The 26,255-nt window shown below is 47.3% G+C and overlaps 1 protein-coding gene across 1 annotated transcript in view; it reads right to left on the reverse strand.

Annotated features, from left to right (window-relative positions):
* Positions 1–26,255, reverse strand: part of Itpr2 (inositol 1,4,5-trisphosphate receptor type 2) — a 429,229-nt gene that overhangs the window by 25,868 nt on the left and 377,106 nt on the right. The window contains exon 55 of the mRNA XM_059256359.1: positions 12,296–12,456. Within this exon, the coding sequence (XP_059112342.1) occupies positions 12,296–12,456 (161 nt within the window). The remainder of the gene's footprint in view (positions 1–12,295; positions 12,457–26,255) is intronic.

The raw sequence follows: 26,255 nt of genomic DNA on the forward strand, positions 1-26,255 counted from the left end.
CACTTGTACCACATCCAAAACCATTCACCTCAGCTGGCACGGGGGTCTGTGTAAATCCACACAGGGTCTCAGGAAAGGAGAGCCTCATCACTCAGAGGTGAGGAAACAGCCCGAAAGCTGAGGTCACTTCTCTCAGATGCTGTGATTTCACAACACCCTCATCTCTAAATCTCAATAAGTATCAATGTAATAGTAAATGGCTGATCTCTGAAGTACAAGTGCTGAATCACTTTTGTAAAATTCAGCATTTATGTTTCCAAGATTTTTAAAAAGATAGAATTAGTTCAAAAACCCTACAGAAATGAGTTTGCCTGATAGCCTTACCCAAGGCAAGCAGTGTTTGCAGAATAACCGCTGTCTTAACTAATTGCTTGTAATGTGGCTCTGGCTGGTCTGGCCTATTAAAAGCCATTAGCTAGGGTCCTGTGTCTTTACCGTACATCGTTTTCATTCCCACAACTCACATTTTGACGGCATCTGTTACTCTCTGGAAGAAAGCCAGCATTTCTGAGTAAAATGTATCAGTCCTAACAATGTGGATGTTATTATTCCAGAAAGCCAACCGAGAATTCAACAAGACCTTACAGTAATGACCAGAACTGGGAAATGAGAATTTTCTTTGGCACAGCAGGGAGAAAGCTTTTCTCTGGGGTGATGAGAATGAGAGATGTGAACATCCTCTGTAAGCTGAAAATAAATGACTGGGGGTCTATATGCTCAACAAATCCAGGTCATTGGCTCTAAACATCTGGGGCTGCAGCTTAATGTCACAGAAAATCTTATCATCTTGGGTCACAAGGTGTCTACTGACCAGTCAGACGTGTTTCACTGGCCGATGAAAGTTAAACTCTTTCAGAGAAAGTTTTCTCTCTCTAGTTCTACATTTTGTTGAATAAAGTAGACACAGCATAATCACATTCAACTCACTGTTATCACTGTGTCCTTCTGAAGGGCTAGTGTTCCCTTCATCACTCACTCCACACAATCTCCAAGGGAGCCTGTGACTTCAATCACCAAGTACACTTAAGTGACATATGACTTTATCATCAGTTAATGACTATTTTGGCTTATTTATTATTTATTTTTATTTTATGTGTATCAGTGCTTGCCTGCATGTATATATGTTAACTGAATGTGTTCCTGATGTCCACAGAGGCTCCCACAAAACTAACGTTATGGGCTTCTGTGAGCCCCCATGGGGGTGCTGGAATAGAACCTGGGTTCTCTGCAAGAGCAGCAAGTGCTCCCAACTGCTGAGCATCTCTCCCAGCTAAAGAACCTTCGTTGTACCTACTACACAGCAGCCACTGTTCACGCTCCTTGGAAATCCTACTGGAGGAAAAAGGCTAAAATGTCATCTCCATGGATTGTACATACATTATACTTTCCCCAAAGCTGTGGTCAAATGCCTGGCAGGAAGGATTCAGTGTGGCTCAGAGTTTCATGGTGGAGGCAGGGCCGTGGCACAGCTCCCTGAGTCTGGGACTCCTCACGTCTAAGAAGAACAGGAAGCAGAGAGCAGACAAGAAGCAGTACTCGGCTAAGAACCTCCAGGCCCCAAGGACCCACTTCCTCCATCAAGGCTCACCTCCAGGGGCTTGTGCGACCCTCCAAACAGCTTCACCGGGGCGGAACCAAGTGCCCAGATCCATGGGTCTAAGAGGGACATTTCCCATACAAACCGTAACACTTCGTTTTTGAGTTCCCATTTGGACCCCAGACTCACGTCCTCAAGTTTCTCCTTAGGCCCTGTGCCCTCGGACAGGAAGCCAGCCAGCCTGAGGTGATCACATCTCCTCACCACCAGCCCCGCAGGTCTTGTACTCCACTCTCTCTTGTTCAACACCCACAACTGCACATACTAGAAAAGTAAACGACACTCCGTGGTCAGCAAGGCCCCATTAACTCTTCATTCCCATGCCGCTTCCTCAACGTGTGCTCTGAGTCTTGCTGCTGGGGAATGAATCTTTCTAGATTTTTCTTTTATTTCCAAGCTATCTTGTCATTTTTTAGAGGTCATGGATATGCTTTCTTTTAAAATTGCATTTATTCTCTCTCTCTCCCTCCCTTTCCATGGTGTGGGTCTGGGGAATTGAACTCAGGTCTTCAGGTTTGGCAGCAAGCACCTTTACCCATCTTTTTGCCTCACACTGTGCTTTCTCACATGCAAATCTCAACCCTGCCTCTGGTTTGTGAGCTCTGAAGGGCCTCTCTGAGCTTTCGGGATAGAATAGAGACTCCAAGCTCACCAGTCCCTTTGCTCTCTGGCTTCCGGGTCCCAGTTAGTCACCTGACCTCTTTATCCTCACTCCTTTCCGCACACGTGTGGCTCCTCCCCCAGTTCCAGTCTCACCTGTTAGAGTCTCCCTCCTAGGTTCTGAGCTTTGCTGCAGGCCCCACCCTGCTCTGCAGTGTTGCCTGGGGTAGGGCTGTGACTGCTTTTTTATTTACTTCCTGTCTCCCTTTCTTCCTTCCTTCGAGTTCAGTTCCGAGGGAAAGGGAAGCACTGGTCTCTGTTCTGAGTCCCTGGGTCCAGCCTGGGGCCTGGAACACAGCAAGCGCTTACCTGCATTTGCTGAGTGAATATGTCTTTCAGACATGGAAAACTACATTTTCAAGGCATTTTTGATGGTACTTCCATGACCGTAAGCTAGACACTAAGAATCTCTATTCCTGAAAACAGGAGAATCAGATGTCCCCCACAAAGGCTGTCTCGTCTTCTGACATCACCCCCCCTTTCCTTTAATATTTATGTGTATTTGACCTTAGTTAAGTTTTACCAGAGCTAAGTCACAGACACTGGCCTTGGGGGGGATGGTGCTTTGGACTCTGCTTCAAGTCTTCATTCACTGAACACCTTGAAGGAGCCTCAGTTCTCATGTGACAGAGATAATAATAATTTAAGTGAGCTAATAAGATAGTGTGTAACCCTGCAAGTTTAGACACACTTCTGTGGACCCTCCCTCCCTTCCAGTACATATCCTGCCTGGACAACATTCCCCTCTGTCCCTTCTGTCAAAATCCTCCCTTTTCTAAGGCTCAACTTCATTCACAGTCACTTCTGTCAGTGTCTCCTGCTCAGATGTCACTGCTCCGTCCTCTCCACTCCTGTCCTATTTTGTTCAGTAAATCTGTGCAAGTGTCTCCTGTGCACGAGTTCTCGGCTAGGAACACACAGAGCACACCACCATCTATGTGCATGTACCAGTGGGGTGTGTTGTAACAGTGAAGAACAATGAACCCAGTAAATGCAAAAATACACGGCTTTAACAGAAATGCTGAAGGATGGAGCCCATTCCCGAGGCTTACACCTGTAATCCTGGCCTGCTGGGGCAGGAGGATTGTAAGCTTGGGAGCAGCCTGTGCTATTGAGTAAGCCCTTGTCTGAAAAACCAGAGAGACAGACAGACAGACAGTGATGGGCAGGAGAGAGAGAGCAGTAAGGACAAAGGGAAGGAAGCAGCGGGATGGAGGGTGACAGGCAATAATGGCGACATGAAAGGCTGGGGAACATGACGGCCTGTGGTGATATACTGTGTACCCTAATAAAACTTGCTAGATCAGAGGACAGAACAAACCACTAGATTAGACAGAGAGGCCAGGCAGTGGTGGCACACACCTTTAATCCTAGCACTCAGGAGGCAGAGAGCCATCTGGATCTCTGTGAGTTCAAAGCTACCCTGGACTACATGAGATTGATTTAGTCTAGGAGAGAAACAGAGCCAGGCAGTGGTGGCACACACCTTTAATCCCTGCACTAGGAAGGAAGTGAAATAGCTGGGCAGAGAAAGGTACATAAGGCACGAGGAGACAGGAACTAAAGCCCTTTATGGCTGAAGCCCTTTTTCGGCTGGACCCCTTTCGGCAGAGGTAGCCTTTCGGCTGAGGACTCAGAGGCATTCCGTCAGAGGATTCGTGGAGTTGTCGAGGTGAGACGTGGCTGTGGCTTGTTCCTTTGTCTCTCTGATCTTTCAGCATTCACCCCAATATCTGGCCCCGAGTTCTTATTATAAGATCATTTAGATTTCGTATTACGAAGGCCAGCAGACCGCACACAAGTGCCAAGGCTCTGGCCAGGCAAAGGCAGTGGTTTCTAAACAAAGAAACAAACCCCAAAAGGTCAAGATGGCTGAAGTGTCGCTGGCTACGACAACAGGTAGGCAAAATGAACCTGCTAAGGCTGGGGCCAGCCTGTGTGGGGGTCCAGGGGGAACTCCATCCTGGGGGAACAGTGACTCACGTGACTTGTTTTAAGTTCTTGCTGGCTGTTGGCAAATCTGTCCTACCTCTTGCTAGACTGTGAATCTGCAGAATAGATCCTGGGAGGGTGCAAAATTTTTTTTTCTTGTGTTTATCATGGTCTGGTGCAGACTGCCACCCAGAAAACCCTTGTCAAATTAACAGAGACGGCCTGCACTGTGACGACTGTAGTCATGATGCTTCTGTCCTTGTTGGGACCCTCCCTTAGCAGCCACAGTCCTCTCTTCCTATTAGAATTCCTCTCCGGCTTCCCGGCCACTGCAGGGCTGTCATCTGACTTCCTGTCTCCCAGCCAGGTCTACTCCCTGCCCTGTGGACTGAATTCTTAAGATTGCTCCTCTGTGTAGAACCCTGTGTGTTGCTGGGTGGGCCAGGGACAGCTGAGCTGGTCTGCTCGCAGAGGAAGCAGGGCTTCTGTGTTCTACAGGGACCAAGACTTGTACTGGCGGCTCTGTGTGTGCTGCACTATGGACGCAGCACCCCTTGGACTCCCTGAGCTGATTGGACAAGTCATCTCTAAGCTCTGGCCTCCTTAGATGTATGATGGGGGTAGTGCTATCAGGACCCTCTTGGTTGCTGTGCAGCCTTGATAAAGACTCAAGGTCATCTGCCTCTGTGATATCTTTAGTGTATTATTTTATTGGATCTAGACTGCAATTTCTCAAGGGGGCTTTGCTCATATGCAGATCTTGTTTAACTTTCGAGACAGGACTACGGGATGCTGAAATAGCACAGAATACTCTGTTGTCCAGTTACCCTCTGCCTCAAGCTCTACAAACGTCCCTCTCCCACTTTCTCTGAGCCTGACTCAAAGGCGTTCCCCACCACGAATGCCTGGGCAGTGGAGGCCTCTGGGGTTCCACTTCCATCCACCTGCTTCTGTTGTGTGTCTGATGGACCCACTATACATGTTTGTCAATGGGAGTATTTGAGAGAAAGGGACAGCGTGTGCCACTGCCCCACTTCTGTGAGCTTCTTTCCTGGACTCCAGCACCTGCTGCTTCTGATCTATTTGTACCCCAGGGCCTTGCCCCTGATTCCCCACCCCCACCCATCTTACCCCCACTACCCCTGCAGCCCACTTCCATAGCTTAGATCCCTTTATCCTCATGTCTACATTGGAGTACAGAGTTTGAGGTGAGGGGTCCACACAGCGGGAGGTAGCCACACTGCTATACACTCAATTTCTGTTTTACGACAACAGCAAAAGGGCATCATACAGGGATGAACATGCATGTTAAAGTATCATACAGGGATGAACATGCATATTAAGAGGATGACACAGAGATGAACATGCATGTTAAAGTTATCATACAGGGATGAACATGCATGTTAAAGTATCATACAGGGATGAATATGCATGTTAAGAGGATCATACAGGGATGAACACATGTTAAAAGGATCATATAGGGATGAACATGCATGTTAGGACCATACAGGGATGAACATACACGTTAAAAGGCAGCAATTCACGGACTTTCTATAGGAACACTAAGTAGAAAATAGTAACAGTGTACTGCGTAGCTTCCGCACTGGCAACGTAGCCCCAGGCAGGAACTTAAACAGACCCTTCCAAAGCTGAAGACACACGTCTCCACTTACAATGTGGGGAACAAAGGTGGAGGCTGCCCGTGTGTGTGCACTGACTTAAATGTGTGTTTTGAACTACAAAGACCCCTTGGCTTGCCTTGCCACAGAAACATTTTAAAACGTGTCTTAGTAAGCCCCCAAATCTTTAAAATAGGTTTTAGTTAAAAAATGAAGCAGTTACAAAATTGGCTTCATTAGCTCCAATTACATATAATCGGTGTAGATTAGAAAGAATGGAATCAGAACATGTAATTTCATAATTATAACACATAATAATGCAAAGATCCAGTTGGAAAATGGCACTGGAGAAAGTAAGCTACATGTAAATCTCAGACAATTTGATGTCTTCCATGAACCCAAACATCCCTTGCCGGTTATTGCTCACAAATACGGTTTAACTAACAAGACCCATTTCAAGTTGTAGACTCAGAAATCAACACTGGAAAGTGGAATTGGTCCTTTGTACTTCTTGTGTGGCTACAGCGGTGAGTGATTAGCTTTATGTCTCGTGAGAAAGATGATGCTACTTGTGATGGAGCATCTTCATGTTCAACTTGACTGGATGTAGAATCTCCTAGAAGACACTCTGGGAGTGCCTATGAGGGTATTTCCAGAGAGATTTATCTGAGGAAGGAAGAGCCACCCTGAGTTTGAGAGTCACCACCTCACAGGCTGGAGGTCCCAGACTGAATAAAAAGAGAGGTGGCCAGCAGCCAGGTGCTTGCATTCACCTTCCCCTGCCTCCCCTCCTCCACCACAAGGAGAGTAAGTGGCCTCACATCTCTGCCACATGCCGCCCATGATAACTATACCCGTGAACAATGAGCCAAAACAATCCCTCCCTCTCTTGAGCTGCTCTCTAGGTACTTATCACAGCAGTGAGAAACTAATCAAGTCTCTTTCTGGGGTCCCAGCAGATAGCATCACAGCAGGATCCATTTTTGAGGCTGAGACAAACCAGAAGTCCCACCCATTCTCTTCCAGGCTCCTTGGTCAAGAGAGTAAGGCATCCTCCTGAGGTGTGTGTGGGATGGGGTTGCTGGGCTGCAGCATGCCAGGCACAGGCCACATTAAATGAAAACAGTGGTCTGCTAGTGTGGGTGACATCATCCTGTGCTGCATCTCCACCTTCTGGTTCTAAAGAAAGGAAAGAGTGCTTTCCTGATGAGAAATTCCAATTTCAGCCTCTTAGAGTGGCTACTTTGGCATGATTCTATAAATTATGTCCAGCTACCAGAGGGCTAAAAGGAAATTATTCATTCATTCATTCACTTTTTGTTTTAATTTTTTAATTATTTATTCAGTAACTGTGTTGTTAAGTTTCCTGAAGGAAGTGCTGACACCGTATTTAGCTGTATACATCAAACTGTTCGCATAGTTGCCAGCATACTGGGAATAACCTATGTCTACCAAATTGCTCCTAATACCGATTTCAGATATCAACTGCCCAGGTCATGTGCAGAGCAAAGAGTCACCACATATCCTGCTACAGCCTCCAATGAACTTACAGTGTGTGTGTGTGTGTGTGTGTGTGTGTGTGTGTGTGTGTTAAAATAGACTATTATGCTACCAGAAATATGAATTAAAGTGTCTTGACCAACACTGCAGAGATTAAAGCTGTTACTTAAGAGTTGAACGAACAGAGGAACTTAGAAGTGTGATATGCTATCAGGGTGGCCCCTAAAAGCCATGGTCACAGGACAGGTAGTAAGGGGTCCTAAGGACAGCTGGTGCCATAAGGGCACCGAGAGACAGCCATCCCTGAATACACAGGGACCTCCTCTTACGTGCAGCTCTGGTTTGGTCTGGGCCCTTTGTCAAATTAAGTGCAAATATCACCAAAGCTTCCTAATGCATCTCTGCAGATGATACTGGGTGCCTGGAAATGTCCCCTAGTTGTTGGGGGGCAGCTAAAAGCCTTGCACACTTTCTCAAATGATCTCTGTTCTGTTTGCTGCTCCTCATTCTTGGGGTAACAGAAAAAGCAAACAGGCATTGTGGTGCTCAAAGGCTGTTACCAGGAAAGGCCAGGAGTTCCTCCACGTTCACCTAGCTTGCTGAATTCCGCTTTGCTCCCCTGACTTTCCTGGATGCTCCATCCTTTCCCTTCTCATTCTCTGTTCCCAGTGAATGCTAGTGTGAAATGCCAATCCTCTGCTCACAGACAAAGGTCTGCTTGCCAGGAGAAAACATGCACATGTAACCTTGAGCTCCCAACACCTTCCCTAACTATTTCCCAGAAGTACCTGCTTTGGGCCGACTCAAATGCCCATGCACTGTTTATTAAGAAGCATGTTTCTAGAGTTAGGAAGGGACAAAGCAGATGAGTTTTCATCAACATTTTGGATAGATTTCTGTCACTGGTTGGGCACAGAAACACAAACATACTTTCTGATCCTAACCCCTAGAAGTGCTATGATATGAGCCAATTGTGGTTTGAATGTGAAATTGTATGTGCTAAAATCTCTCTGTGGGAGGGTCAGATCACAGGGCTATAACCCCACAAAGCCTGAACTAACCAAGTTTGAGTTGGGTGTGTAACATACAGGCTTTCAGTTGTCCAAAATCAGCATCTTCCACATGAACTATCTTATGTGCATCAGACTTGAGCTAATACGCCCCTCCTCTTCTGTCTATTAAAATCCAGGGAAGAAACTTGTTCCCTAGAGTCATAGAGCTAGGTCAAGAATGAGACTTTTCAGGTCAGCCTAAACCTGTGGGCTTCTCTCTCTCCTGGGAAAGGGCTCTGCCTCATAAAATGCTGCTCGGAACGGCTGCACGTTCCATCTCACGGAACCCACAGCTCGCACCCTCCTCTTCTTCGTGGCTTCTTGTGGCCATTAACACTGAGCCTTCCGCCTTCTTGTCTTACTCATCTGTTGTGTCTGCCTTCAGTTTCCTAAGCAGATTTCCGGCTGTGCCTTGGCCTCTCTCCCTCTCTCCACGTTACCTCGCTTCGCTCATCTTGCTAGCCTGTGGGCTTTGACGGCCACCCTACGTGGCCTGTCACAGTGAGAACTCCTGAAGTCCCCACACTTGCCGGGAATGGTGGCTGCACAGACCTAGAATCCCAACATTAGGAAGATGGAGGCAAGAGGATCGTGGGTTCCAGGACAACCTGGACTACAGAGCGACAAGATTATCAACAACGGTCCGGGCACTGTGCCAAGCAGTACTGCCATGTCCCTGAGCATACACACTCCTGTCTGTGGGGGAGAACGCAGCGGCTTCTCCACTTTAGGTGAGGGTAAGAGACAGGCCAGGACTCACAATCCCCACGACCCTGCAGCAGAGCTGAGGTTCCATCCATTTCACTGTCCTGAAAAACTCACGATCCTCAACCCCAGTCTCACTTCAGACTCTGGTCTCTTCCCAGACACCTTCTCCTAACACAGGACCTGTTCCACGGACACGCCACCTTTCTCTGCACGCCTAGGCTCTTGTGCCAGCTGTGTCTATCCCTCCTCCCTCTCCCCTGCACCCCACCTCCTGATACTACCCTAGGCCACATCGCTCTCTTAGCAGTGACCATCAGTGGATCTCTGTTGCTAGTGAAACCACATGCATATGCCAACATGTATTACTCAAAATCTCAACTGGCTTTTCTGCCATCTCTCAGAACTTCCTACTAGTGAGTCCACTATGAGCAGTGAAAACGAGCAACTAAGGAGGCCCTGAGTGTGTGACTGACCTCGATTGTCAATTTGATTGGATAAGCACCCAAGAGACCAAGAGGGCACATGTGGGTATGACTGTGAAGATGTGGACCTTTCTAGAGACAATTAGACCACCAGGGCTCTGACCCAGTGAGTGGATTAATCCACTGATGGACTTGCTATCTAATGAGACTACTGGAAGGTGAGGCCTCACTGGGAGAAGGTGTATCCCTAGGGTCTCCATCTTGCCCTTGCCCCTTCCCGTTCCTGTTCCACTCTCCTTCCTATCCACCACGTTGGGGGCAGCTCTGCTTCTTGTTGGCCATTAGGTGAGCAGTCTCCCACTCCAGTGATACCTTGCCTTGCACTGGGCCCCAAATGCAGAGCCAGGTGGTTGTGGACTGAACCTGTGGAACCAGGAGCAGAATGAGTCTTTCAGTGCTAGGCGACATCTCAGTAGGCAAAGTGCTTGCTGTTTGCAAAAAGAGGACTCAGGTTTGGATCCTTAGTGTGGCAGCATGTGCACCTGCAGCTCCAGTGCTGGGGTAGGGGTGTGCTGGAGAGAACTGGATCCTTGGAGCTCACTGACCAGCTAGTCTCCCTGAAATGGTGAATTCCAGTGTCACAGTTATTTTTCTGCTGCTATAATAAGGCACCGTGACCAAGGCAACCTACAGAAGAAAGGGTTTACTGGGCTTATGGTTCCAGAGGGTTGGAGTCCATGGCCATCGTGGCAGAGAGCATGGAAGCAGGAAGGCATGGTGCTGGAGCAGTAGCCGAGAGCTCACATATTGATCCACAAGTGCAAGGCAGAGAGAGCTAAATGGCATCGCTTGAGCTTCTGAAACTTCCTAAGCCCACCCACAATGACACACCTCCTCCAACAATGCCACACCTCCTAATCCTTCTCAAACAGTTCCACCGATTGTAGATCAAGTGTTCAAACATATGAGCCTATGGGACCACTCTAATTCAAACCACCACATCTAGATTTGATGAGAGACGGTCTCAGAACAAATATAAGGTAGAAAGTGACACAGATAGATATACCTGATGTCAGCATCTGGCTTCCACATACGCAGGTGATTGCATGGATACCTATGACCCCCCACCACAGGCATGCATGCACACATGCATGTATGCACACACACATACCTTTCTTCCTTCGAGTCCTGTCAGATGTTTGTCACACTGATGGTGAGAGCTAACCAACACCTCTGAGGGTCTGAGTGACTCATTTCCAGCCTGTGTTTGGCTGTCCCCCACAGGAACTCACTCTGATCCAGCAGACAAACCCCAATGCACAAGTCCTGCCTTGCGTATTATTCTCCAGCACACAGGCACCCCCAACACCCCCTTCCACATCGGACGCCGCTCTGACTTTCAGCCTTTATAGATTCTTATCATATGACTGGGCAAACCTGGCATACTCACTTTCAGTTGTCTGTGCTCCCACAACTGAGTTCCACAGAAGAGGGGCATGCCATTCTTTGCACTGTATTCTCAGAAATATTTCATACAGAAGACTTAACAGGTGCAAATAAACACAAAGTTACTAAACTGACTCAAACTCTGATGGAGCACAGCCGTGAGGTCACATATGTGAGTTCTGCATCTGAGATGTTCTTCTCACAATGAGCAGATAGGAAATGTTTCCCACAAACACCATTCAGAACGTGTGACTACAGCTCTGAGAGTCCCTCAGGAGACTCATTATCTTTCCCCCATATTCAGAAAAGGGAGAAGAGAGAAAGCTAAATGTGGGGAAATGGACAAAATAGTAGATTCTGTCCACGTCAAAGGAAGAATGCAGAGAAAGCAGTCATAACCAGAAGCCAGGAGTGAAAATGCCTGGAAGATGCCAAGGTATAAAAGCTCTGTGCACAGCCTTCTGGAGATGCTCAGCTAATGACAGGCAGGCAAGTCAACACCGTGTCAACCTAGTTTTAACAAGCCAATGCCCAGATAGATGGACAGACAGACAGATGGATGTATCAATAGGTGGAATGATAGGTACATAGGTAGGTAGACAGACAGACATATAGATAGAGGATTGGTGGAAAGATAGATATGTAGATGGTTGAATGGATGGATATAAATAGGTGATGGATAGATTTTAGATGCATGGGTGGACGAAGGTTGGGTGGATGGATGCATGGGCAGGCTGTGGCAGTACTGTGTCTTTATTTATCTAAGTAGGTGACCTACTCCTTCAGGGTCAGGTCTAGAGACCCTCTCCTTACCTCACTCTCTTTACCTCACTCTCCCACAGGTGCTGACCAAACACCTCTTAGGACTGAGCAGAAGGGTCAGCTGTGTTCCCCCACAGGCTCCCCTAGAGCACCTGTGTTCCCAAACACAAGACTTTGCAAATTATTGATTTTGGAAATTCAAGAATCTTTTGAAGCCTGACTCTTCTGTCTACGTGTGACAATATGACACTTCCAGATGTGGGAACTGAGAGGTCCAGTGAGGACTGGAGGTCTGGGGTCAGGGTTTAGGGGTCAGAGGTTAGTGACATCGATGGGAAGCTCTACACTGCACAGATAATCCCCGAGAGGATGCTACCTGTACACTGGAGACATAGATTTGACTAGACAACAACCACGATGTCAGCAATGTGGAAATCCTCCAGTGATTGACAAGCCTATTTAAAGGCTCACAAAAAGCTAGAGCTAGAACATCTGTCACCTAAGAGGAGGGCAGGGGAGAGATGGACATTGAAGGCCTCTGGGCTGTGATATGATCACAGTTGGAGAATCAGGACTAGCTGAGGCAGCCTCACTCACCGTGATCATCTGAGCCACGTAGCTCTCAGGCCCTGTGTACTCCGTCGGGTCCTTCACCTTCACCAGGACGATGAAGTACAAGTAATGCCACATGTTGTGCTCTGACTTAATGTGCTCCTCGAAGGAGACCGTCTTGTTGTCAAACTTGTCCCTCTCCAGGCCTGCAAAACACAGGACACACTCTGTATGCAATTTCCCTTCAGTCAGGACTCCTTAGCATGAAAATAAAATATGACCATTATTGAAAATCAACAACAAGCTGCTTTTTGGAAGAGTGTGCCACTTTAAAATACTGCCATAATTAAAAACAATGTATGAAAGCTTAGATAAAGAGGCTGTGGTTGATAGACCCATTCCCAACTAATGTTTATTCTCCTCCCATGATCCTTGGGAATATGCAGTTCTATTACAAAGGGAAGAGCTACAGGTAATCTTATATTTAGTCATATCAAAACTGTCAAATTCAACCAGAGCAGAAGTATAAGGGAAAGAGACAATGATAATTGTTCAAGAAAAAGAAATGCAGCTCAATAGGAAAAGCATTTGCCACAGAAGCCAGGTGATCTGCATTTGATTATTGGAGCCCACATAAGGTCTAATTCAGTAGAACCCACCTGTAATCCTAACACGCCTACTGCCTGAAGGGAAGCAGAGACAGGAGAATTGCCTGGAAGCTTGCAGGCACCAGAAACACTAGACAGACCCCACCTCAAAACAAGGTGGAAGGTAGACATGACTCCAAAATTGTTCTCTGATCTCCACATGTATGTACTGTGGCCCTCACACAGGCTGTGCACATACACACATACACACAAGCACACAGGCACACATACACACAAGCACACATGAACATAGGCACACATACACACATATACACATACACACATATACACAGGCACATGTATACACAGGCACACATGCACACAGGCACACATGAACATAGGCACACACATACACACATCATACACACATGCACACATGAACACAGGCACACATACACACATGCACACATGAACACAGGCACATATACACACATCATACACACATGCACACATGAAGATTTCTGAAAGAAATTAACCAAGAAAAGGAACACTGGCTAATAATGGCAGGAAAAAGAAACGATTCCTTCCTATCAAGGCCTTGGGTTAAAGGAAAGCAACCAAGTCTTGCCTTCAGAGTCACTTCAACCAGCAAAGCCTTTGAGCAGAGACAGTCCCTGGGCACTGTGCAGCAGCAAGGACTCTCCTCAAGGCCCCTAGTCCACAATACTCAGGGAAGCTGGGGCTGGGTCGGCCACTTCAATTCTCAGGTGTCCTAGTTAGGGTCACTACTACTGTGATGAAACACCATGACCAAAAGCAAGCTGGGGAGGAAGGGTTCATTTGGCTTACACATCCACATCATAGCCATCAACGAAAGAAGTCAGGACAGGGACTCAAGCAGGGCAGGAACCTGGAGGCAGGAGCTGAAGCAAAGGCCATGGAGGGGTGCTGCTTACTGGCTTGCTCCCTGTGGCTTGCTCAGCCTGCTTTCTTATAGAACCCAGGACCACCAGCCCAGGCATGGCTCCACCCACAATGGGCTGGGCCCTCCAACATCAGTCACCAATTAAGAAAATGTCTTACAGACTTGCCTACAGCCCCATCTTACGGAACATTTTCTTAATTGAAGTTCCCTCCTCTTGGATGACTCTAGCTTGTGTCAAATTGAAATACAACTACGCAGCAGCACAAATGAGCCCTTGTCAGCTTGACACACAAACACACCACTGTAAAGTCACAACCTTTCCTTTCGTGTTCATTGCCAAGACCACACATTAATATAAACATCACAGCATAAAACATTTTACAAACTTTAAAGTCCCACAGCCTTACAAAGGCAGTTTAAAGTTCAGCTTCTTTAAAAAAAAATCCAGTCTCTTTTAAAATCAAAAGTCTCTAAACTGTGAGCTCCTATAAAATAAAAAAGTTAATTTCTTACTTCAAGAGGGAAGAGCCAGAGCACAGTCACAATCAGATCAAAGCAAAGCCGAGCTCCCATAGTGTAAATAATGCCCAATGTCTGGGATTCATTCATGATCTTCTGGGCTCCTTCAAGGGGGTTGGTCACTTCTCCAGCACCACCCTCTGCAGCACACACAGCTCATATTCTAAGCTGGAGCAAGCTCCACGCCACTGCTGCTGCTGTTTTTGGTGGTCATCCCATGGTACTGGCATCTCCAAACTCCTGGGGTCTCTACTGAAACTGGGCTGCACTTTCACCAATAGCCTCTCCTAGGCTCTCCTCATGGTGCCAAGCCTCAACTTCTCTGCCTGACCCCTTCAATTCTGGGGCTCCCACTGCTGCTGAGACTGTACCTTCACCAATGGCCTCACAGTGCCAGGCCTCAGCTGCTCTCCGTGACCCTTCCTGCCTTTAAAACCAGTGCCACCTGGGTGACTCTTACACCACTAAGTACAGCCTTGGCCGCCTCTGGAACACAGCTTTGTGTGCTCTCAGGAAATACTTCCCAGATTTCACCTCAGTGATGCTGGTCTCCCCTCCATCACTGCTGTTTTCTCAGCCGTGCCTGACCAGCATCAGTGGCCCAGCAAAGCAAAGGTTCCCCTTCAGTGATGCTGGTCTCTTGTCAATCACAACTACTCCTCAGCCCAGCTGGCCAGTGCCACAGCATCTTAAATCAAAATAACAAATGGCTCTGATGGTCTTTAAACTTCCCTCAGAAACTTCACAAGCCAGGCTTCCATCATCTACATTGACTTCAACATTCTTATCTTCCAAGCTCCTACAGAACAGCCCACCTGAGCTCTCAACACACAATGGCTTTTCTAGTCCAAAGTTCTAAAGTCTTTCCACAATCCTCCCCAAAACACATAGTCAGGTCTGTCACAGCAATATGCCACTGTCCTGGTGCCAATTTATGTCCTACTTAGTAACCCTACTGCTTTGGTGAAACACTGAGATTAAACGCAAACTGGGAAGGGAAGGGTTTGTTTGGCTCACCATTCCACATCATAGACCATCACTGAAGGAAGTCAGGGCAGGAACTCGAACAGGACAGGAACCTGGATCAAGCTGGCACAGAGACCATGGAGGATGCTGCTTACTGGATTACTCCCCATGGCTTGCTCAGCCTGCTTTCTTATAGAACCCAGGACCACCAGCCCAGGGATGGCACCACCCACAATGGGCTGGGCCCTCACCATCAATCACTAATTAAAAAAGTGATTCCAGCTCCTGGAGGAATTATGGGAAGGATCTGAGTGTCAAATTTTTCTCTTGAAGTGAGGAGCTTATGAAGAAAGTGAATGGAGATGAAGAGAAACATCTATGGAAAAACAAGTCTTATTGGTGTGGGAAGCAGGATGTCAGGGTTGAGTTCATCTTTGCTGTTCAGATATCAGAGAAGACACCAGGAACCTGAATTCCAATCCTGGCTACTCCTTCCCTGAGCACATTTCAAAGGCCACTCAGGCAAGAAGAACCTTTAAACATGTTACAAAACAAATACATTTTAAAATATCTGTCCCCAGTTCCGGGTTGACTTTTTAAATCATGTTATCGGATTTTTTTTTAATGAAAATGCTATAAAATATAGCCATCTGGTGATTGTACCTCATTGCACTTGACCAGGTATCAGTTCAGTGCGTCTGAGGTGAGCTCCAGTGCCCTTCCTCCACAGCCTCCTTCTCTTTACCCAGTGACCAGTCCAGTGTTGTCGTCCAAGTCATAAGCCCAGGAGTCAACCTTGACTTTCTCTGCCTCTCACATGCCATAGCCAATCCACACTGAAATACCTCTATTTCTCCCTTCTGTACATATCCACATCTGTCTGTGTTGAACTCCTCCTCTGCTGATGCTGTGGTCTGGGCTATTGCCTTCCCTGACGTATGGATCATCTCACTAGCTGCCCAGACCTGCGTGTGTCCACCTGTGCCCCTCACTCTCAGCAGAAGCTAGAGTGACTCTTGGAAAACCTGAACAATGTGGAGACTCTCCTTGGCTCTGTCCCTCGCAGTAGTCCCTCACAATGGCCTGTAAGAAGGGCTTACATAAAAATTAGATAAAATATAGATGCTAAAATATAGATGTCTAGTGACAACTGAATTCCATATAGATGGTGTATGATAATGTGTGGGGTGGGGTTTAGGACTCCTACTCTGTCCCTCTCTGACATGTTCACTTGAGACAGGTTCTCATATTGAAACAGGGGACAAACTGACAGCCAGCAACCCTCAAAGATGCCCATGTCTCTGTCTCCATGAGGCTGGGGACAACAAGCCTGTGTGCACCTGGGCCAGGCTTTCCGTGTGGGTGCTGAGTTCCGAACTCAGGTCTCATGCTTGAAACTCTGGGCATTGAACTCTCTCTCCAGCTCCAAAGATTTTGATTGGATTAAGCAATGCCTGGGGCATACCGTTGGTCGTGTCCATGAGGCTGTTTCCAGAGAGGGCTAACTGATATGGAAAACCTCCCCTGAACGTGGGAGACAGCATCCCACAGGCCAGGCAAAAAGGACCACAAGGGAAGAAGGCAGCTGAGTGCCAGCATTATCTGTTTTCTGCTTCCTCCTCTACCAAGATGAGAGCGAATGCACCCCACCCCCGACACAGGCAGGACATGGTCTCCACGCATGTCTTGCCTGCCATGAGGTGTGTCTTCTGTATTTTCTGAACTATGAGCCCTCCTCCTTGAAGAGTATACCAGGTGTTCATTTACAGAGATGAAAATTAAACACAGTGAATAATTATTTAGCCTGCATGTGTCTCATGCAACATTTATGTGCTAACTCCCATGTGGCCTGGCCCCACTGCTGCTCTGACCTTACCCCTTCACCTCCCCCTGTTGGTGCCTAGGCAGCCATGCTGGCTTCTTTGCTATTCCACAGACAGATTGCTTCATCAGGGGCCGTGGCCAGGCGCTTCCTCTGGCCACAGAACTCTTTCTCTGGGGTGTCCTTGGCTAACTTATTCATGAATGTTTCCGACTGGCAGGTGACTTAAGGTGACACAGTGTCCAGCACACAGATAATCCCTCCTGTTTCCTGGCACTCTGGACCACCCTGTCACCATCCCCTCCTTTCCTGTGCTCTTCACCACTTTCTACCAGACTAACAACAGCAGTGTCCAAGTTGTTAAATTATGCTGGATCTCAGCTCCGAGGTAATAGAGTAGCCATGCCTGCCAGGGAGAGCCTGCTGCAGGCCAGCACTGAAGGAAGAGATGTGCTCCCCCAGGGATCGGCACACACACATTTACTACTTTCTTGTCTTGTTTTATTTTATTTTTTTTGTTTTTGTTTTTGAGACAGTGTCTCACTATTTAGCTCTTTCTGGCTTGGAACTTGCTATGTAAAAAGGCTGGCTTCAGTTGTATGATCTTAACGCATGTTTCCTGATTGTGGGGATTATAGGCATGCGCTACCAAGCCTGGCCTGATATTATTACTCATCATGTGTTTCCAACTACAGATATCTCTGCCTCTGCTCTTCACCGTGGCCCTCATAGTTTATTCCAGTGTCTGACACATGGTTGACATCTAATAAAACAGAGATTGGATGAGTTAAGAGTATTCAGTAGTAAAACATACTTCCACTAAGATTGAAAGCAGACACTGACAACGTGGGGAGCATGTGAGAATCCTGGACCCTCATGCTAGTAAAAGAAATGTAAAATAGCGCAGCAACTTTGTAAAATGGGCCATTTCTAAAGATCCCACACAGTCACAGCATGACTCAGGAGATCATGCCCAGGTGTACAAGGAGGAATGAAAATCTGTGTATACACAAAAACCTGCTCAAGGATGTTTACCACAGCACAGTCCCTGCTACTTCAAAGTTGAAAAAACCCAAATGCCCATCAGTGATGAGCATAAAGAAGACATGGTCTCAGCATCTGATGGAACATTCTTTTCAATAGAAAGGCTTGAAGCACTAATGCATGGTATTGCATAGCATGATGGCTAATTTTGATTTTTCAATCTGATTGAATTAATAAAAGGCCAGAGGCAGTCCTAAAATGGATCCTAAAGTTCTGTACACAATTCTGAATATGTTAAAGGTGCTGCACTGTAGACCTTAAGTGGGTGAGTTTTAAGGTGTGTGAATTACATCACAATAGAGCTATTAATTAAAAAGAAGAGTATCAAACTCCCCCAGAACTAAATTCCCCCCTCCCGTTTGCAAAGTAACAGAGTATTAAAGTACTGATTCCATCATCACCTAATCTGTTAGATGGTAGTGGAAACAGGTAACTCTGTTCTGAAGCAGCTCATGTGGCCAAGGGAGCATGACGGGGGACAAGATGATAAAAAGCATCCAGGAGGCACAGCTTTACAGACTCTTAGAAGATGGCATCAGCAAATGAAAAAGAGGTAAAGGCCACCTATTTCTGCTGATGACTACAAAGCTGTCTAAATACCCTACCATCCAATATGAAGTTTATACACACCAAGGAGTAGATCCAGAATGATTCAAGTTAGCTCCTGCAGTTAGGGGAAGAATCAGTCAGCACTGAATAAAACCACTCCTGACTCTACAGGTTCACATGGGCAAAGGAGTCACCATGGCAAAGCTAGAGACAGGGTAAGGGCGGGGCAGGCTGGTGTGGAAGTCACTCCTCTAGTGTGGTGCTCAAAGCAGCAAATGGGGTGTGCATTAAAAACCCAGAGAGCAGCAGGGTGGTGGTGGCGGCGGCGGCGGCGGCGGCGGCGGCGGCGGCGGCGGCGGCGGCGCATGCCTTTAATCCCAGCACTCGGGAGGCAGAGGCAGGCGGATCTTTGTGAGTTCAAGGCCAGCCTGGTCTACAGAGCGAGATCCAGGAAAGGCGCAAAGCTACACAGAGAAACCCTATCTCAAAAAAACAAAAAAACAAAAAACAAACAAACAAACAAAAAAACCCAGAGAGCTTTAAACTCAAATCTATGGCATTTTCCCTTTGTGCTTCGGACCTCTGGGTGGAGACAGCGGGTTCAGATCTATACTTGAAATAGTTCTTGGGACAGAACTTGGGGACAGTAGAAAGGACTGGTGGAGAGGGCAAGGAGCCAGGACAATAGAGAATGTATGACTGGGGTCATTTGTCTTCATGGTCACAGGTTCCTGCTCTCTGGGGTGTGGCATTCCCAAGGGTAACCATCATCACACTGGTGGTTCCTGCATCATTCCGCCAAGACTGACCTTTGCTCCCAAGTTTAATTTCCATATCTAGTGGCCTTCTAGAGAACTCCACAGGGCTAGTTCCTAAGCTTGTCCAACTTAGCTCACTGAAAAGTTGTTTCTTTGGCCCCCTTTCCACCTCTGATAGAAATAAGGATGTCCCATGGACAGGCACGTGGAGCCATCCTCAGGCTCCTGTGCTGACCTCTGTGTGGACCTTTCTCTCACCCTCCAAATCCTCTTGTTCTGGGAAAACTCTGCCTCCAGATGTACTCTCTTCCACCTTGCAGGTACTTCTTCTCCAAGACCCAGCACAGCCCTTGGCACCACCAGCTCCCACAGACACAACCAGATGGCTGAGCCCTGTGCCTGTAACCCTTTGCTATAAACATACATCAGTTTGCCCTTCACCTTCACTTTACTGTCTGGTTGGATTGTGAGTGCCACCTACACAACACCCAGAAAACCACAGGAATTCAACTAAACTGAATAAACAAAGGAGGGATTGAAGTAGAATGAAAACCTGAGCCATCATGATATCTATTTAGATTTGGGGAGTAAGAGAAATCAAGAGTGACTCCTATTTTCTGTCATGAGTTTCTGGTAACATCACCACGGCATGACTCCTCTTTACCAGGGGAACTGACCTGTCATCCAGGCCTCTCCATTCTGTTTATTTACTTGTGTGTGTGTATACATGTGTGCAGATGCCCACAAAGACCAGAAGAGGACATGAGATGCCCAGAGCTGGAGTTGCAGGTGCTTGGAAGCCACCCACATGGATGCTGGGAACCAAAGTCATGTCCTCTCTGAGCTCAGGGTGTGCTCTTCAGTGCTGAGACACCTCTCTAGTCCCCAGTTTACATTATTTTCTTTGGTAAAAGGGATCAAACTTGGGCCTTCACATATGGTGGGCAAATGCTCAACCACCTGTACTGTAGATCTCTAGCCCACGTTTTTCAAAGTTTCAATTTTATTTCAAATCTGCTTTACTTTATGATATTCTATTTATTATAACATAAAAATTTTGTCCAGATTTACTCAAAGCTTACCAAATGAGCCTTCATTCTTTTGAAAAAGTGTGAAGCTTCCAGAAAATCAATATAGACTGGTTGATATAGCATCACCCCGAGCCTTGGGATCCATCACCTGTATTCCACAGGAATGTTATGCCACCACGACAATACCCAGTTCATGGCAAAATTTGGAACCTAGTAGACCTGGGTTTTGTCTGTGTACTCATGTGCTGCATACATGCACATGTGTACACATGCACGTGGGGCCAGAGGTGGATGTCAAGTATTTTCTCAACCACTTCTCTACTTTGCTTGAGACTAACTGGATGGCCAGCAGCCCCAATATTCCTGCCCCGCCTCCTAAGGATTGCAGGCTCATATTGTTGTGCCCAGCTTTCCACGGGGAGCTGGACATCTGAGCTCAGGTCTTCGACTTGTGCGGCAAGCACTTTACTGAGCTACCTCCCTGCTTGCATCTAGGATTTTGATATGAAGTACAAATCAACTCACCACTGCGCTGCCTTTACCTTCCTTGCAGAGCTGACAAGCCATGGAAGTGTAGAGACAACGTAGATTTGGGGCTGATTTACTACCTAGTCATTCATTAACAAATACTGATGAGTGAACCCCAGACATAATATGGAAGCAAAAAAATGGTTAATATGTATGTCTATCTCTCTTAAAGAACAGTTAGCTTCACAGAGAGTTGAGTCTCATCTTTGTACAGTAGTAGGGGGGTTTGTAGACAAGATCTTGATGACAGCTACCATATCTTTAAAGCATGGTCATGGACTCTCCTTATCCCAGAGAAGCAAAGAACAGCTCAGGGCAAGAACCCTGGCCAAGGTTACATCATCAGGGCATGGGACTGTAGAGGTAGTGTCTACCTGACTAGGGGGTTCACATGCTTTCTACAGTATGAGGGTGTGTGCCATCAAGCAGAGGCAAACAGATACCACTGAGCATGCTGTGATGACAGCCACTCAGGAGCACCCATGTTTATCCTGCTGAGTGAGACTGGAAAAGAGTTCATGAATCCTAGTATTGGGGCTGGGCCTCCGAGATGGGGTAGAGTGCTATGGCTCATGGGGGTTTGGGATTTCAACAGAACACTCTCTCACTACTGTGAATACAGAGTCCAGCATGTGAACAGTGAGGAACACACTTGGAACTGGGATTTGAAACATAAATGAGAGAAAAATGGATGAAAACACAGTAAAGAAGGGGAGGAAGAAGGAAAGAAGAGAAGGAGGAAGAGGTGTTGCCAGATATTTGATTACACTGTATAAAGATATGTCACTGTGATTGGTTTAATAAAAAGCTAAATGGCCAATAGCTAGGCAGGAGGTATAGCTGGGACTTCTGGACAGAGAGAGCTCTGGGAAGAAGAAAGGCAGAGTCGTGAGCAGGATGCAGAGGGAGCAAGACACACAGGAGGAGAGGTAAAAACCACAAGTCACATGGCAACACGCAGATGAATAGAAATGGGTTGATTTAAGTTATAAGAGCTAGTAGGATAAGCCTAAGCTATAGGCCAAACTTTTATAATTAATAATAAGTCTTTGTGTCATTTCTTGTGAGATGGCATTCCCAAGAAAAATCCATCTATAAAGAGGGGAAGAGGAGGAAGAAGACAGAGAGAAAGAGGAGGCAGTGTCTAGACTGTGAAGTGTCTTAGTGCCAGGAAAAGGAGAGCTTTACAGTAATGGACAGAACCATGTTACTAATGGCTTTTGTACTAGAAAAGTCAGTCTAGCAGCACTGAGCAGGTCCATGTGTGGCTGTGAGAATTTGTGGCAGGATGTAGTGAGAACCTGTGGAAGCAGGTCTGTTAGCCCAGGGTGGCTGAAGTGTTGGAAGGAGAGACCACAGATGCTGACATGAGGGAGAATTTCCAGCCCTGCTTACTGAAGGCAGAGGTGGAGATCTGTTGCAGCCATATGCCAGCCAGGATCTGGAACTGAGCAGAGGAAGGTGGAGAAGACAGAGGACACTGAGTGTGGGCTATCCGGGTGGCTGCCAGGAGGCTGTGCCATCTTCACTGTCCAGTAAACATGGAATAGAGGAAGAAGTCTGAAGAGTGTGGTGCTGGCCATGTGCACTCGGCAAAAGTGGGGATAAATGGGCATGGAAGAGAAGCATGGTGAGATGCGGGGATGGGGACGTCGATGCAAAATCAAGACCTCTTTTCTAGGGAGCTAGAAAGAAGGGGACATCTCTGAGAGCCAGAGATGCAGATGAGGAGGACTGTCCTTTGGGAGGCCACACACAAACAATTTACTGTGAAGAAGTGAAAACATCGACATGTTTCACACCAAAGAGAGGAACTAGAGCTTCGTTTGTTTGTTTGTTTGTTTGTTTTTTCCCTAGTTCTTGCCCAGGATTGAAGAAGCATTCCTTCAGGTCTCCAGACAGGTTTCTTCCCCACACTCCTGAGTGATCACAGGACACTCACTCCAACCTCACCTCCCACGTCCAGACTAGATATGGACAAGAGATTCTTCTTTGACCTCAGCCTCCTTCTAGCAAATCTGAGCTCTGCACTGGACAGCCTGGTCTGTCTAAACCACCAAAGCATCCCAGTGACAAGGCCAAAGGACAAGGGTCTTCCATTCATGTGATTGGCCTGCCTTGCTCTGGCAGTTGGTTGCAAATTATATGTATATATGTATATACATATATATGTATATGTGTATACTTGTACATATACATATATATGGATACATGTATACATGAATATGAGAAAGGGAAGGGGAAAGAGAGGAAGAAGAAGAGAGGCAATATTGTCAGCCATGAAGGCACAGAAACAATACAGATCTCAGACACTTGCTTCCCTTCATGTTGACTGGCAGAAGCAGGCTTTTTACAAGGCCCTTGTCAACAATTATGCCACCTTTATAAAAGAAGACTTGGGGGGAGGGTCTGTCACCTTTATAAAAGGAGATGTAGGGGGTCTGTCACCTTTATAAAAGGAGACTTGGGGGGTCTGTCACCTTTATAAAAGAAGACTTGGGGGTCTGTCACCTTTATAAAAGAAGACTTGGGGGTCTGTCACCTTTATAAAAGGAGACTTGGGGGGTCTGTCACCTTTATAAAAGGAGATGTAGGGGGTCTGTCATCTTTATAAAAGGAGATGTAGGGGGTCTGTCACCTTTATAAAAGGAGACTTGGGGGTCTGTCACCTTTATAAAAGGAGACTTGGGGGTCTGTCACCTTTATAAAAGGAGACGTGGGGGGGTCTGTCACCTTTATAAAAGGAGACTTGGGGGTCTGTCACCTTTATAAAAGGAGACTTGGGGGGGTCTGTCACCTTTATAAAAGGAGACTTGGGGGGGTCTGTCACCTTTATAAAAGGAGATGTAGGGGTCTGTCACCTTTATAAAAGGAGACGTGGGGGTCTGTCACAATGCACAGGACCTGAGGAATCCCTCAAGCACTTTCATCTCAGCTCACAGGCACAGGTCTCTTGGTGGTTAGACACCAGGCTCAGGAGAATATTCTCCACCTGGATCTGCCCAGAGCCGCCCAGAGAGGGACGCCCAATAGGCTTTTGGGGTCTACCATGTGTGTCTCTGCAAGGCTTGGCTCTGGGATTGTGTCAGTCTGGGTCAAACCTCCAAGCAGAACACAAGGGCTGCTCAGGAAATCACCATGCACTGATGTGACTCCAGGGGCCAGAAATGGCATGCTGAGCCTTCTCCTGAGACAAGCCAGCATCTATTTGTCCTGCTGGCCCCAACAGCAACAGCATATCCCACCATGCTGGAGCCTGTGGTGATACGTTGTGTATCCCAGTAAAATTTGCCTAAAGATCGGAAAACAGAATAAACCACTAGATTAAACATAGCTGCCATGGGGTGGTGGCATGCACCTTTAATCCCAGCACTTGAGATTTCAGGCCTCTGCTACCAGTATTTGGGAAGTCATACACCTTTAATCCCAGCACTAGGAAGGAAGTCATGTGGCTAGGCAGAGGAAAGTATACAAGGCGTGAGGAGACGGGAACTGGAGCCCCTTCCGGCTAGAGGCTTTTCAGCTGAAGCCATTCTCGGCAGAAACCCCGTTCCGCTAGAGAGCTGTTCTGGCTGAGGACTCAGAGGCTTTCAAACAGGATTCGCGGAGTTGGCGAGGTGAGATGTGGCAGTGGCTGATCTTTCAGCATTTACCCCAATATCTAGCTCCAGGTTTTTTATTAAAAGGCCTATTAGAATTCGTGTTAAAGGAGCCAGCAGGGCAGAGTGTGCACACCATGTTCCCAGGTGCCTTCGCCAGCTCCTCCAGCGTCCTTGAACCCTCCTCCCCCATGTTGTCTCTCCCCTGACTCCTCCTGGATGCTGCTTCCTGTTACACTCCACAGGTTCCACATCTGACCAGGCAGCCTTCCTTCATATCCAGATTTTACTATAGTCTGCAGGCTGGGGGTGCCTGTCACTGTCTGCAGAGAAGACACACTGACTCATGCTGGGGTATACCCTGCCTTGGATGTTCACTGCACCCACAAGTCCAGAGCTCCCCAAGTTAAATTCAGGGTATTCATACCTCACTCCCCCGTGATACTCAGCCACTTGGTATCACCCATGCATCCAGCCATCTTTCATATCCATTCCCAACCATCAGGATTTCAAAGTTCTGGAGCTGGAAAGATGGCTCAGTGGTTAAGAGCACTTGCTGTTCTTGTAGAGGAGCAGGGCCTGGTTCCCAGCACCTCCATAGTGGCTCACAACTGTCCACAACTCTGACCTCTGGTGCACATACATACATGCAAGCTAAACAGTCATACACATAAATAAAAACAAGTACATTTTTAAAACATATTTTAAGATTCTATCATTTACTTCTTGACTCTGCCTTCTACCCCTAACACCGTACCACGGGCTATCAGAAACTGGTCTTCCTTACTTATCATCTGGGCTGTGGTAACAACCAGTTACTCTGCCTTCAGGACAACCCCTGATGAAGGAGTCCCCAGAGCTACTGCAGTGCTCTGAACCAAAACTAGACCCAGTGCCTTTCCACCTATGCTAAGACTAAATCCACACTGCCTCAGCTGAACGCCCTCCCCGTGGCCACCTTGCTCTGAAGCCCACACCGGCAACATCATGACCCTCTGCTATGGTTTGTATAGGAAAGCCCCCTAGGCACATGCTTTAGTGCTTGGACCCCAGCTGGTGGTGCTTTTCAAGCTCAGAGAACTTGGGGAAGCGGACCTAGCTGGAGGAGATCAGCCACTAGTGCAGCAGATCAAGGTGTGTAGCTCAACTCCACTTCCAGTCTCTGCTCCCTGACAGCCAGCATGTGGACAGGCAGCCTCGCGCTCCTACCGCCAGAGCTGAGAGGCCCCTCTCACCACCATCCCTGCCTTGCCATGGTGGCTGATTCAAACCAGAACCTAAAGAGACCTTTCATCCCTTAAGCTGCTAGCGTTCGGTCACAGTGACACTCAAAGTAAGTGAAGCCCTGTGCTGTGCAGACACCATTTCCATGCCACCTCTGGTGCTGGCTATTCTGCTTCTACCCACTTCGGCAACTGACTAATCCCTTTGTCTTTGACCATCAGCTCTGCGTCATCTGCCCTAAGAAACATGTTGGCTGTTACTGCTCCTCACCCCAACCTGCAGAAGTGCCCATCCTCTCCTCAGCAACCCAGAGACTTCGCTATCACTTCCCTTGATACACAGCGTGTATGTGCGTGCGTGCGTGCGTGTGTGCGTGCATGCGTGTCTGTCTGTCTGTCTGTCTCAGCACAGACCACGGAGGCTGAAACGGGTCATGGCTAATACACATTCTTC

This window comes from Peromyscus eremicus, chromosome 3 (genome assembly GCF_949786415.1).
Source record: "Peromyscus eremicus chromosome 3, PerEre_H2_v1, whole genome shotgun sequence".
NCBI lineage: Eukaryota > Metazoa > Chordata > Mammalia > Rodentia > Cricetidae > Peromyscus > Peromyscus eremicus.